The sequence below is a fragment of the Nerophis ophidion genome, linkage group LG26 (genome assembly GCF_033978795.1).
Source record: "Nerophis ophidion isolate RoL-2023_Sa linkage group LG26, RoL_Noph_v1.0, whole genome shotgun sequence".
NCBI classification, from domain to species: domain Eukaryota; kingdom Metazoa; phylum Chordata; class Actinopteri; order Syngnathiformes; family Syngnathidae; genus Nerophis; species Nerophis ophidion.
The window spans coordinates 17,771,420-17,785,573 of record NC_084636.1 but is presented as its reverse complement, the minus strand read 5'-3'; the positions used below and the strand labels follow the sequence as shown (position 1 = coordinate 17,785,573).

The 14,154-nt window shown below is 40.2% G+C and overlaps 1 protein-coding gene across 2 annotated transcripts in view; it reads left to right on the top strand.

Annotated features, from left to right (window-relative positions):
- xpr1a (xenotropic and polytropic retrovirus receptor 1a) overlaps positions 1 to 14,154 on the top strand; it is a 227,685-nt gene that overhangs the window by 167,433 nt on the left and 46,098 nt on the right. For both annotated transcript variants that reach the window (XM_061887976.1, XM_061887975.1), the window contains exons 10-11: positions 6,099 to 6,267; positions 11,944 to 12,144. In XM_061887976.1, the coding sequence (XP_061743960.1) occupies positions 6,099 to 6,267; positions 11,944 to 12,144 (370 nt within the window). The remainder of the gene's footprint in view (positions 1 to 6,098; positions 6,268 to 11,943; positions 12,145 to 14,154) is intronic.

The following is a 14,154-nucleotide window of genomic DNA, read 5'->3' as shown; positions in this document are numbered from 1 at the left end:
TCTTTTAGTGATGACGTCAGAACGTGATGTCACCGAGGTAATACGCCCGCCATTTTCATTTTCACATTACATTCCGTTTTTTCGACTATTTTTTGGAACCTTGGAGACATCATGCCTCGTCGGTGTGTTGTCGGAGGATGTAACAACACTAACAGGGAGGGATTCAAGTTGCACCACTGGCAAGAAATCTGCCGCCAGACCCCCATTGAATTTGCCAGAGTGTCTGCACATTTTACCAGCGATGCTAAGACAGACATGGCACAGAGATGTATGGCTAACCTGCAGATGCATTTGCAACGATACAAAATCACAAAAGTGAGTTTTGTTGTTGACTCATGTGCTAATCAGACATATTTGGTCACGGCATGACTGCCAGCTAATCGATGCTAACATGCTACGCTAATCGATGCTAACATGCTATTTACGCTAGCTGTATGTACATTTGAAACTAGATACCCACATTTAATGCGAAACAAACACTTACCAATCAACGGATTTAAGTTGCTCCAGTGTCACAAGATGCGAAAGTCCTGATCGTTTGGACTGCACATTTTACTGGCGATGCTAATAAGGCAGCCATGCTATGGGTCACTTCATTAGGTACACCCATGCTATGGCCAAATAGCGTCAATAGCTATTCGCTCAATAGCCTCAATTTCTTCTTCAATTTTGTTTTCGCTATCTGCCTCCTTACTCCGACCATCTGTTTCAATACATGCGTAATCTGTTGAATCGCTTAAGCCGCTGAAATCCGAGTCTGAATCCGAGCTAATGTCGCTATATCTTGCTGTGGTAACCGCCATGTTGTTTGTATTGGCAGCCCTGTATGACGTCACAGGGAAATGGACAGTCGCATCGCAAATAGCGAAAATCAAGAACTTTAAAGCTTTTTTTAGGGATATTCCGCGAGGTGTAAAATTTTGAAAAAAGCTTTGAAAAATAAAACAAGCCACTGGGAACTGATTTTTATTGTTTTTAACCCTTTTGAAATTGTGATATTGTTCCCCTTTAAAGCAACTCAAACTGAACAATGTGATCAACTTTAAAACTGCTCAAATTATGTTTAGGGCATCCCAAAACTCTCTACCATCCAACATACAGAACCTATTCCATGATGGAGATGATCACCATAGTTACAGTTTAAGAGGAAATAACAAATTATATTCGCCTAAATTTAGAACCACTTTGAAATAAATGTGCATTTCAGTGTGTGGAGTCACTCTGTGGAACAACTTAGGGGACAAGTTAAAAACGTGTTCTAACATGATTCAATTTAAAACACTGTTTAAAAAAGAAGTACTGAAGAAGTACGAGGAGGAAAGAGAGCGATGGGAGAGAGGTGTATGGTCAGAGAATGTTTGGGCCTGTGTGTGTGTGTGTGTGTGTGTGTGTGTGTGTGTGTGTGTGTGTGTGCGCGCGCGTGTGTGCGTGCGTGCGCGTGCGTGCGTGCGTGCGTGTGTGCGTGTGTTTTGTCTCGTCTCATAGTAACTGTGGTACTATCGTAATGTTAGTGTTCAAGAGTTGTTCTTGTTTTTGTTTATATAGTATTGTTCTTGTATTATATTGTTTATGTTAAATGTGGAATGAGTGAGAGGGGTTGGGATATTATAAGCATCTTTTTCATCCAACCCTTTTCCAAGCCTTGCATGATTATCCCTGCCAAAATGTAAAAAAGAAAAAAAAAATAGTTTTTTTTGTATTGTGCAGGTTCGAAATAAATATTTCAATCAATCAATATCAGTTCACAGTATGGTGATGCAGATCTGTCGTGTACATATTTTAGTCTTTCTATGATGGTTTATCAAAGCTGACTTTTAAATTCTGTACGTTAAGGTAGAATTTTTTTTTTTATACAATTCTTAACTGTTTTCAATATTTTTGTTACTTGTATCCAGTCAGTGAAACTTACTAATAGAAACAATAAATCCCTCATAGACGCTAAAGATGACTCATTTAGCGTCTCCTGTGGTACTGCATGCTTATTAGCATAAGCTCATGTGTACTTGTGTGTTACTAATTAAGTGAGGTTGTTACCTGCTTAAAACATCTCTAAAGGCATACAATTAGACACGGATTCATTGTTCACTTGTTTTAAGCAGCTGTTTATCAGAGTAGCCACTTTAATAGGCACTAATGTACGGAATAATTATGCTTGTGCTTACCCACTTACAAGCAATTTGATTTGGTACATAGTGTAGTGATAAGTGTGAGCAGTAGATGGTTGTCACACATAAGAGGTACGCGTGGACTGCAGATTGACGGCCCCCTTTCAATAAATGACGTTAGTAAGTACAGGTTAGCAAGCAACACCAAAACTTTGATATTTTACTGAGATTTTCATGATCCGTTGTTCGGATCATGTTTTGTGTTTTCTGTTAGTTTTGGACTCCTTTAGTTCCTGTTTGTGCACCTCTACGTATTATTTTTACCTGCCTCTTGTGTTCGGGACGCTCACCTGTTCCTAATCAGAGACATTATTTAAGCCTGCCTTTGACAGTCAGTCAATTTGGCTTCTTTGTTTGCTACACACACCTGCTACGTGAGTATTCCTGTCTCTTGTCCTTGCTAAGTGTTAGCCCTAGCTTCAAGTGCAATTGGCACATTTTTCCTCCGACTTGTTTTTTGCACCTCTTCCAGTTTTTAAGAATAAATCATGCTCCTACCTGCAAGCCCTGTCCGGAGTCGTTCGTTTGCATCCCGGGGGAACAAACCATGCAGTAACAGAGAATATAGAACATTACACACGGCGCTCAAAAGTTTGTCAAAAATGTTTAAGAACGACTTTGGGGATCTATGAAGCCACACCGCTTGATGGATTGTTAGCGCATTACGCCTACTTTGGTCAGTCCTACTGTGTTTCCACATACGGTATTATTATAGTGGCACCTATTTGGAAATTTATTAACTGGTGTTTTGTTTAGACCTATTATGGTAAACCACCTTTTTTAATTTTGGTACCTGCTGATGTGTATTTGTGATCTGCATAAATCTGGAAAAATGTATGGTTACTAATGGCACCGTAGTAAATGAACGCCTACTTTTTCTCTGTTTTCTCGTTGTGGGGCATTCATCCTGCACTGTTGCCATTAGTAATACTTTTTTTTCTTTCTTTTAAACATGGCCTGTCCAGCCACTCAGGCAAATCATATTGTTGATGTACAGATTTACATTACAAAAGAGAAGTGTGGTGTACTTCTCTTTTTGCCTCATTTGTATTTGACTTTATTTAATGGGTTTATTTAATGTTTGGCAGCAGCCAGACTGTATTGAGTTGCATTTGTAATACAAAAATAGCGTACAGCTCTAACTTATATCTATCACTAGACTCGCTATGAAAAAGCTCAAATTTACCGGTACAATACAGATGACGGGGAGAAACGCTGTCGAAGTGGAGGCACGTAAATAAGATCTCCCACAAAACGGTGCATCCTGATGAGACGGTCAGAAATAAGCTTGAAATTGGTCTGTAAAACATAATCTATGAGACAAGTTAAACATTTAGCCACCAGTCCATCATCATCGGCGGTCACTCGAAGCGAGTATGACGATCCTCCTGGGAGGGGGGGTATTCCTTAATGGAGGATGCCTGTGTGTGACTTTGTTTAACATGGGGAGACTGGTGCACAGACAGTCACCCCACGATCCTTGGCAAATTTGGCTCCGGGTCCAGTGGCATGGAGTCCAAGACGACTGGGGACCCTTTTCTATTGCAGCCGTTATCCGCCATCAGCATTTGTGATGCTCCATAGCAGACCTGGGAAAATTAAGGCCCGGGGGCCACATGTTAAGCTTTTCAATCTGGCCCGCCGGACATTAATAAATAATTTTTTGGGATCTTTAATATAGAAAGTGTAGCTGCCATTGTGATGTTTTCTAATGACCGCAATTCTTCAACTATACCAAGTATTTCAAGGGTTGAATCTGTACTTTTGCATGATATTTTAGTGACTAGTGTTGTCCCGATGCCAATATTATTTTGATACTCTTTGATACTTTTCTAAATAAAGGGGACCGGAAAAAAATGCATTATTGCCTTTTGTCAAGACGTTGACTTTGGTGCGGTTTGTTTTCCCGTGGTGCAAAGTGACTGAACCGGACACGACGTGAAGGTAATGCCCATCTTTTAAATAATCTTTCAAAAGTGAAAACAAAAGGCGCTCACAGCGGAGGTACAGAACCTGGCTAAGAAACTATTACTATTACGTAAACTATGGACATGAAAACATGAACTAAAAAACTCACTAAACTGTGGCTTGAATAAACAAAAAAAACTTACGGGGCAAGAAAAGAGTAGCATGAACTATGACCTGGACAGAGTACTCAGAGTTCAAGAGTGCAAAGCATGAATGTGATGTCACCAGGCTGACTGCCTGGCAACTACAGGCTTAAATAGTTGTGACGTGATTAACAATAGGTGCGTGAGTCCAAATGAATATGGTGCATGACATGAGGACAATACTAATAGGTTGTCATGGAAACGAAACAGGGAGTGGAAAAAAAAAGGAACTGACAAAATCCAGAAACCAAACAGAACATAGCCAAATTAAACATGGTCACCAAGACATGACAGCTTTATTTTAATTAAAGATCTTAGGGTGTGGCGGACTGGTACTATTCAGAGGCGGCATGGTACCAAAAATGATTCATTAGTATTGCGGTACTATACTAATACCCGTATAGCGTACAACCCTACTAGTGACTATGGTAATCTACATCACAGCAGCTCAGACGAGGCACCAAGCAGTGTGGGTGGGGAGCGTTTCCACAGTGTTTCCAGAGCCTGAAATGTGGGTGTCAGGGACAGATGCAGAAGAAGATTTTTACAAGAAAGATTTAATGTTTAGTGATTTATCAGATGTATCAGATTGTAGATGTTTTTATACCCTTTGTGTCCATGTTTCGCTGGTTGTTGCATTTAGCTTAATTGTAAAATATTTCGATGGAGAGGGCGTGTGACGTTCATATGTTCCCAATATTCAGGGTTTTATCGTTCATAGAAAAAATTTAAATTCCATTCCGTTTTTAAGGCGGTCTCTCATAACATTTTTAGCATTCAATCATCCTTTATTGTGAGGTTTTATATTAGTTTCCCCAAAAATAGATACACAGGCCCCCAGGCACATTTTTTGCTCAAAATTTGGCCCCCGAGTCAAAATTATTACCCAGGCCTGCTCCATAGGGTTAGCAGTCATCCTCCGCCTGTTCCACCGTTGAGGTCTTGGGTTGTTATTTCCGCATAACTGGGCCCACATGGATGTGGGGGTGCCTTCTTCCGCCATCCCAACCGTTGTGGTAGTTTTTACATCTATCGTCTTCCATCGTTGAGGTCTTCACCGCATCCCTGGCTAGGGGGCAGTCAGGTACTAGGCCTTTGTCAAGGGCCACCTGGGGTAACAGTAGTAAAGGGGTTAACCTCCTAGTGCCCCAAGACCCCATAGAGCAGTGGTTCTCAACCTTTTTTCAGCGGTCAACACTCATTGTTGCATTTCTTTTCACAGTTTATAAACTTACATTCATATTTTGTTGAAGTATTATTCAATAAATATATTTATAAAGGATTTTTGAATTGTTGCCATTTTTTAAATATTTTTTTAAAATCTCTCGTACCCCTTGGCATACCTTCAAGTACCCGCAGGGGTACGCGTACCCCCATTTGAGAACCACTGCCATAGAGGAGCCTCTACTGCCGGATGCTCTTTAATGTCATGCCCAGCCACCATTACATGTTATGTAAACCACAAGGTGTTTGTAATGTAGAAAAAAATTATAAGCCCTTTAATGCGCCTTATGGTCCGAAAAATACAGGTAGTTAAATTATAACAAACCTGTCGGTATGAAGCTCTGCAGTGCTTCACAATAATAAACATATTATTAAATAATTATCTCCCTAAAAGATTTCAAATTGATTATTTTCTTTGGAAAATATTTTTTTAACATGCACATTTCATAATTTGCAAGTGTACCTAATGAGTTGTCTAGTTACACAACTGTCCATGCATTTCATAATTTGCAAGTGTACCTAATGAGTTGTCTAGTTACACAACTGTCCATGCTGTAAATGATCTTTTGCTTTTCGTCCTTTGGCGTATTCTGTGCAGTTCCGAGTGTTCACGGCGCCATTTCACCGCGTGGAGTTCGCAGACTTCTGGCTGGCCGACCAGCTCAACTCCCTGGTGGTGGTCCTGATGGACATGGAGTATCTCATCTGCTTCTACATCTTTGAGCTACAGTGGAGCAACAGCAAGGGCTTGTTGCCCAAAACAAACGGTATGTGGTCTTCCTCAGTCTGAGATTGATTACCTCAAATTCTTCACATTTGTTGATCGATAGAGCAACTGAAAAGCTCTAGATTCATGTTTTCCCCCCTTACTTTTAGAATTACGTTTGCTACTTTCTTCACTTATTCATGTATCAACTAAACAAGGTTTAGGTTCAGTTTTTAATTAGGGCTGCAATGATTCATTTATTAAATCGATCAATATGACTGTATTTTGTTGCTACGGTTTAATGAGTTTAATTAATACGCATGTATAAAACAGGCATGTGATTTTTTTCCGTCTAAAAAAGAGGTAGGTTTTCAAAACCCTTCTTAAGACCTGAGCTGAGTCCGCCCACTAGGCCACCATTTCTAGTCCCCTCCGCCCCACTCCTCTTCGCTTTATTTTTTTTTCCAATTTGTCTGACTTTTTATTTTATTTGGCAATTTATTTTTTTTACTTTTTATTTGACCCCTTTTATCGTATGGCTTTTGCACTATCTTGATTAGCTCATTCACTTTAGTTAAATTTAAAAATTGCTGTAAAGTTGCCTTGCCTTGCCTATAGTCAAAAATGTGTCTTTTTTTATCTCTGTAAAAATACAAAAAAAAGAGTTCTTTTCTTTGTTTTTTCCGACCTACAATGTGTGTTAAATTCTTGATTCGTCAGATTCATAATTGATCTGCCAACAACTATGGTTTTCCCGTAATGAGTACGTTTTTTTGTGGTAAAAACTACGGTTGGCCTTTGAAATGTATTAACTTAAAAATCGAATCTACGTGGCAAAGCAACTCCATGGGCAGGGGACAAAATATACGGGAAACATCAATGATGATTGGTTGGTTTTCGTATCAGCAAAATCCATGATTGGTCGGTTAGTTTACTATAATGATTCACGATTGGTTGAGATTAGGGAAAAACATTACGGACAGGCCAATCAGAGACAAGCTAGGGCTGGTCATCGAATTAGGAAGGAAAATCACAACAGACGTCCCAAATGACGACAAGAGAATCGTAGAAGAGAAGAGGGAATATTCAAGCGGTCGATTCATATATTTTAAAAAAACTTGTGGAAGATGGCAGACGGATTCTCTTTCTGAGATTTTTCTTTTAGCCATGTGGACAACGTTAAGGAAAGCCACAATGTTTTTTTCTACTTGGCCACATTTGGACAAATGTATGCGTCTGGATAAAACCATGTCCAACACATACATTTTAGTTGTTTACCTTGTAAGTACTGATATCAGATAATGGCTTTTTTGCCGATATCCGATATTGCAATATTGCCGTTTTCGATATCAACCGATTCCGATATACGCAGTCGTGGAATTAACACATTGTTATGCCTAATTTTGTTGTGATGCCCCGCTGGATGCGTTAATTAATTGAACAAGGTTTTCCCAAATAAATCAACAAGTTATGTAAAAAAAGGCTAACATGGAACTGCCATATTTATTATTGAAGTCACAAAGTGCATTATTTTTTCCAACATGCCTCAAAACAGCAGCCTGGAATTTAAGACATGCTCTCCCGGGGCGGTATAGCTCGGTCGGTAGAGGGGCCGTGCGAGCAACTTAAGGGTTCCAGGTTCGATCCCCGCTTCTGCCATCCTAGTCACTGCCGTTGTGTCCTTGAGCAAGACACTTTACCCACCTGCTCCCAGTTCCACCCACACTGGTTTAAATGTAACTTAGATATTGGGTTTCACTATGTAAAAGCGCTTTGAGTCACTAGAGAAAAGCGCTGTATAAATATAATTCAGTTCATTTCACTTCTCCCTGAGAGAGCACGAGGAGGTGTGCCGCATATTTGTAACAGTGTAAAAGTTGTTTATACGGCCACCCTCAGTGTGACCTGTATGGCTGTTGACCAAGTATGGCTTGCATTCACTTCTGTGTGTGTGAAAATGTGTAGATATTGTGTGACTGGGGCGGCACGCAAAGGCAGTGCTTTTAAGGTTCATTGGCGCTCTGTATTTCTCTCTATGTCCGTGTACACAGCGGCTTTTTAAAAAGTCATACATTTTACTTTTTGAAACTGATACCGATAATCTTGAAACCGATACCGATAATTTCCGATATTACATTTTAAAGCATTTATCGGCCGATAACATCGGCAGTCCGATATAATTGGACATCTCAAATCAAAACTGCAGTTGACATGAAAGACTTGAAATACACATGACTTTTGCTACAGTATAGCCTGTCTAAATGCTGCATTTCATTTTCATTAGTGTTTTAGAACAAGACAGTCGCTGACACTTTGTTCATTATTTCTACTGTTTATATTTTGACATTGAATAGTTCAACTATTTTGAAACATAAACAAAATGACTGCACAATATTTGTTATTGCATGCTATAAATCACAAATGGCTATTCAGATAAAGGATTTTAGCTACCAGAATAAACATTGTTTGTACTCTTTATGATTTTTGCATTTGGAGCAGTTAGAAGTGGAGAGGGAGTCGATGAGACAGAAATTGGCTATACAATCCAACACAGAATGCCAAAGTAGTGTGTGAATGAACCAAAGTAATTTGTAAATAATGTAAATAACTAGATGAACCATCTGTGGCTGTGAAGTGAACACTAGTAAGGTTTTAAATACTGTATAGAGTAGGCTCACCCATGTGGTTCCTGTGGATGTAATTACTGTAGTGACTAAATACTATAGTGACTGAAACAGACCTAATGATTCATTTGGATGAAGGATTGGGTATGTATTTATGTAAACTCCGTTGATAATTTTTTGATTCTTTATTCACTAAAACATCTTTAATTTGTGATTTTTTTTTTTGTGCCAATTTTGCATGTTCCACTGTTGAAAAACCAGGAGCTTCGGGCCTGGACCTGGCTTATTTTCAGTCTTTTTCATTACGTTCAAATAACATGCCTGATAAAATCGAGACCATTTGGCGTGGTCAGAACTTTTGAGAGTATGTATGGTGATTTATGTCACACTGTGTGTGTGTGTGTGTGTGTGTGCGTGTGCGTGCGTGCGTGCGTGCGTGTGTGTGTGCGTGTGTGTGCGTGTGTGGTAGAACTAACAGAGTCCCGGGAGAGATGGTTCAAAGAAGAAAGAGAACGAGAGTAAAGGGCCTAAAGAAGAAGAGACAACCTCTTACAAGTTTTGCTATCGTATATAACTAAAAGGACAGACTTTGTGTTGAAATATTTGCACTGTCAAACGGAGCTGGCATTTCACATTAGCACTACATCAATGATGCAGTACGTCATGTGAAAGCTCCCTGCTAATTTAGGAGCAACAAACAAGCAAAAACAAGGTCAAGGTCTATTTTGGTAGCTAAAACCAATTTATATGTTTGACTTATTGACATACATATAAATTGTATAGCTTGGTTGGTAGAGCGGCCGTGCCAGCAACTTGAGGGTTGCAGGTTCGATACCCGCTTCAGCCATCCTAGTCACTGCCGTTGTGTCCTTGGGCAAGACACTTTACCCACCTGCTCCCAGTGCCACCCACACTGGTTTAAATGTAAAAATTAGATATTGGGTTTCACTATGTAAAGCGCTTTGAGTCACTAGAGAAAAAGCGCTATATAAATATAATTCACTTCACTTCATGTTAAGTTTGTAGCATGTACAGTTTGTATGTTAATGCTAACACATTTTTCTATCCAAAATCCAACAGCACTCTTCCAATTAATACATTTTCAAATGTGTATGGGTCACTTAATGTATCATACTTTATCAGAGATTTTTTTTTTTTAGTTTAGTTCTTATCTATTTTTTGGTGTTTAGGCTACACAGTTTGTTTGTTATTTTTAAAGATATAATTAATGCAGTGATGCTCCCATGGGAAAAGGGCAATTCAATGTCATGTGCATTTTTAGGAAGAAAGAACAAAGGTCAGATCAGAAAAATCCTTTTTTATTTTAATAGTTTTCCCTAAAAACTACAGCATTTTTTCATCAAATATATATTAAATGGGTTAAAGCTTCCTCTATATTCCGCATTTATTTGTACATTCTACAATACTGTACATTTAATTATTCAAGTATTAATTGATGTTCTATTTATCATTATTTTTATTTTTATTATTATTATTATTATTATTAATAATAATTATCCTCAGTGTAGGAATGTGAAAACAACATACAGTACAGGCCAAAAGTTTGGACACACCTTCTCCTTATTCAATGTGTTTTCCTTATTTTCATGACTATTTGCATTGTAGATTGTCACAGAAGGCATCAAAACTATGAATCAACACATGTGGAGTTATGTAATTAACAAAAAAAAGGTGAAATAACTGAAAACATCTTTTATATTGTAGTTTCATTAAAATAGCCACCCTTTTCCCTGATTGCTGCTTCGCACACTCTTGTCATTCTCTCGATGAGCTTCAAGTGGTACTAACCTGAAATGGTTTTCACTTCACGGGTGTCATAGTTTTGATGCCTACAGTGACAATCTACATGAAAATTAAAAAAAACGCATAGAAATGAGGTTTGTCCAAACTTTTGGCCCTTTACTTTATTTTGCGTATGTATTTTACAAATTCTCCCTTTGCGTACACAAAAAAAGTTATCTGTCATGTATTTTAATCATGTTTGTGTTTGGCCATGTGCTGTTTGACCTTTGGACTCTTTAAGTTCCTGTTTTTTTTCACTCGTTTTGTTGCCATGGTTGCAAATCAGTTCACCTGTCTTTACGACTCACACACCTGATTCGTTTGAACTCACGCACCTGTTTTCAATCACCACATCACTATTTAAGCCTGTCATTTTCTGTTGGTCGGCCTGGTGTCATTGTTGTCTTTTCATGCTCTCTCCATGCCAGTTTTCTCATGCCAAAGTCCATGCTATTCTTATCAAGCCATAGTAAGTGTTGTTTGATTTATGTTTATAGTCTGTTTATGTGTTTTATTCCTTAGCCAAGTTGTGCCTCTGCTGTGAGCGCTTTTTGTTTGTACCTTTTTTTAGTTCAAATTAAATCATGTTTTACCTAGACACCATGTCCCGAGTAGTCCGTCTGCCTTCCTGGGAGAAAGACCTTGCAGCAAGCTGAAACCCCACCATCGGGACATTATCTTTTTCTCTTTGTACAGTGTGGAAGTCGCTTCCTAGCGGTTCCACTGTCATACACACCACAAGAGACAGGCGTGCCGAGTTGACAAAGTTTTAATGTTTTTAAAAAGATCTTTCCAAAATGTTTTTCAGCATGTCGTGACTTTGCAGTCACTCCCAATCCTCTCTTTTCCTCTGCTCCAGGTTGCTTACTGTTAAAGACAGCAGATGATTAGATTAACACGTACCAACTCTGAAATCTAATCACCTGCCAGCTATGTCTCGCCCTGCACACTGGTGCTCGTCCTCAGTCTCATGGACAGCGGCGGTGACTTTTTCTCCATTAGGCAGATCCCCCCACATACAGTTTTGAATTATAGGAGTGACTGTGTGTCAACAAGAAACATTGTAATACGAAATGTCAAAAAGCAAGGAATGCTGTAACAAAAAATGTTGTTACAAGAAACGTCGTAACAACAAAAGTAACACAAAACATCCAAAATTAAAGGACCACCTGTATTTATGGCTGTAATTCATATGGTGGGGAAAGCGAGGAGCAAATAGCCAACCCTCACCCAATACCTGCTGGAAATGTCTCTGTCGATGTTAACGATGACGTACAGTATGTCACTAATCGATTGTGTTGCTCCCACAGACGCCGGAAACTTTGTCTGCCACAGCTACTCGTACGGCCTGCGTGCCATCATTCAGTGTCTGCCCGCCTGGCTGCGCTTCATCCAGTGCCTCAGGCGTTACCGGGACACCAAGAGGGCCTTCCCCCACCTTGTGAATGCTGGGAAATATTCCACCACCTTCTTCGTGGTCACCTTTGCTGCGCTGTATGCCACACACAGAGGTAAAACACATGCATCTACATTCTCATGGGTCATACGCTGTGGATATTTGCTTTATTCCGGGAATAAAGAAAAGAAAATAAGTACCATATTTTCTGGAATATAAAGCGCACTTATAATTATTTCATTTTCTTAAAATTCGACTGTGTGCCTGATGACCCGGTGCGCCTAATGTACGGAATATTTCTGGTTCTGCTTACCGACCTCGAAGCAATTTTATTTGGTAAATGGTGAAATGATAAGTGTGACCAGTAGATGGCAGTCAAACATAAGAGATACGTGTAGACTGCAATATGACTCATTTGACCGACATTTTATATGTTCCATTGAAAAATATAGAACATCACACATGGCGCTCAAAAATCGATCAAAATGTTTGAGTATGACTTTCAATCAATGTTTATTTATATAGCCCTAGATCACAAGTGTCTCAAAGGGCTGCACAAGCCACAACGACATCCGCGGTACAGAGCCCACATAAGGGCAGGGAAAAACTCCCCCCAGTGGGACGTCGATGTGAATGACTATGAGAAACCTTGGAGAGGACCGCATATGTGGTTTCTCCCTCTAGGGGAGACCGAAAGCAATGGACGCCGAGTGGGTCTAACATAATATTGTGAAAGTCCAGTCCATAGTGGATCTAACATAATAGTGAGAGTCCAGTCCATGGTGCGGCCAGCAGTCTACACAGATGTGTGTAGACTACAATATGACTCAAGTAAACAACACCAAAATTTTATATGTTCCATTGAAAATACAGAACATTACAGATGGGGCTCAAAAATCGATCAAAATGTTTTCGTAAGACTTTGGTAAGCTATGAAGCCGCACCGCTTGTTCAGTCCATAGTGGATCTAACAAAATAGTGAGAGTCCAGTCCATAGCGGGACCAGCAGGAGACCATCCCAAGCGGAGACGGGTCAGCAGCGCAGAGATGTCCCCAACCGATGCACAGGGGAGCAGTCCACCCCGGGTCCTGACTCTGGACAGCCAGCACTTCAGCCATGGCAGATCAACTGGTCTAAAAAGGAACTCTATTCAAAGGCTAGAGTATACAAATGAGTTTTAAAATGGGACTTAAATGCTTCTACTGATGTAGCATCTCTCACTGTTACCGGGAGGGCATTCCAGAGTACTGGAGCCCGAATAGAAAACGCTCTATAGCCCGCAGAAAATTTTTGGGGCTCTGAGAATCACTAATAAACCCGAGTTATTTGAAGGCAGATTTCTTGCCGGGACATATGGTACAGCACAATCGGCAAGATAGGCTGGAGCTAGACCATGTAGTATTTTATAAGTAAGTAGTAAACTTTGGTAAGCTATGAAGCCGCACCGCTTGATGGATTGTACAGTTCGAGATGCTACCTCAGTAGAAGCATTTAAGTCTCATCTTAAAACTCATCTGTATACTCTAGCCTTTAAATAGACCTCCTTTTTAGACCAGTTGATCTGCCGCTTCTTTTCTTTCTCCTATGTCCCCCCCTCCCTTGTGGAGGGGGTCCGGTCCGATGACCATGGATGAAGTACTGACTGTCCAGAGTCGAGACCCAGGATGGACCGCTCGTCGGGACCCAGGATGGACCGCTCGCCTGTATCGGTTGGGGACATCTCTACGCTGCTGATCCGCTTGAGATGGTTTCCTGTGGACGGGACTCTCACTGCTGTCTTGGAGCCACTATGGATTGAACTTTCACAGTATCATGTTAGACCCGCTCGACATCCATTGCTTTCGGTCCCCTAGAGGTGGGGGGGTTGCCCACATCTGAGGTCCTCTCCAAGGTTTCTCATAGTCAGCATTGTCACTGGCGTCCCACTGAATGTGAATTCTCCCTGCCCACTGGGTGTGAGTTTTCCTTGCCCTTTTGTGGGTTCTTCCGAGGATGTTGTAGTCGTAATGATTTGTGCAGTCCTTTGAGACATTTGTGATTTGGGGCTATATAAATAAACATTGATTGATTGATTGATTGATACTGTGCTTCAACATACCAGTATTATTATGGTGTGTGTAGAAG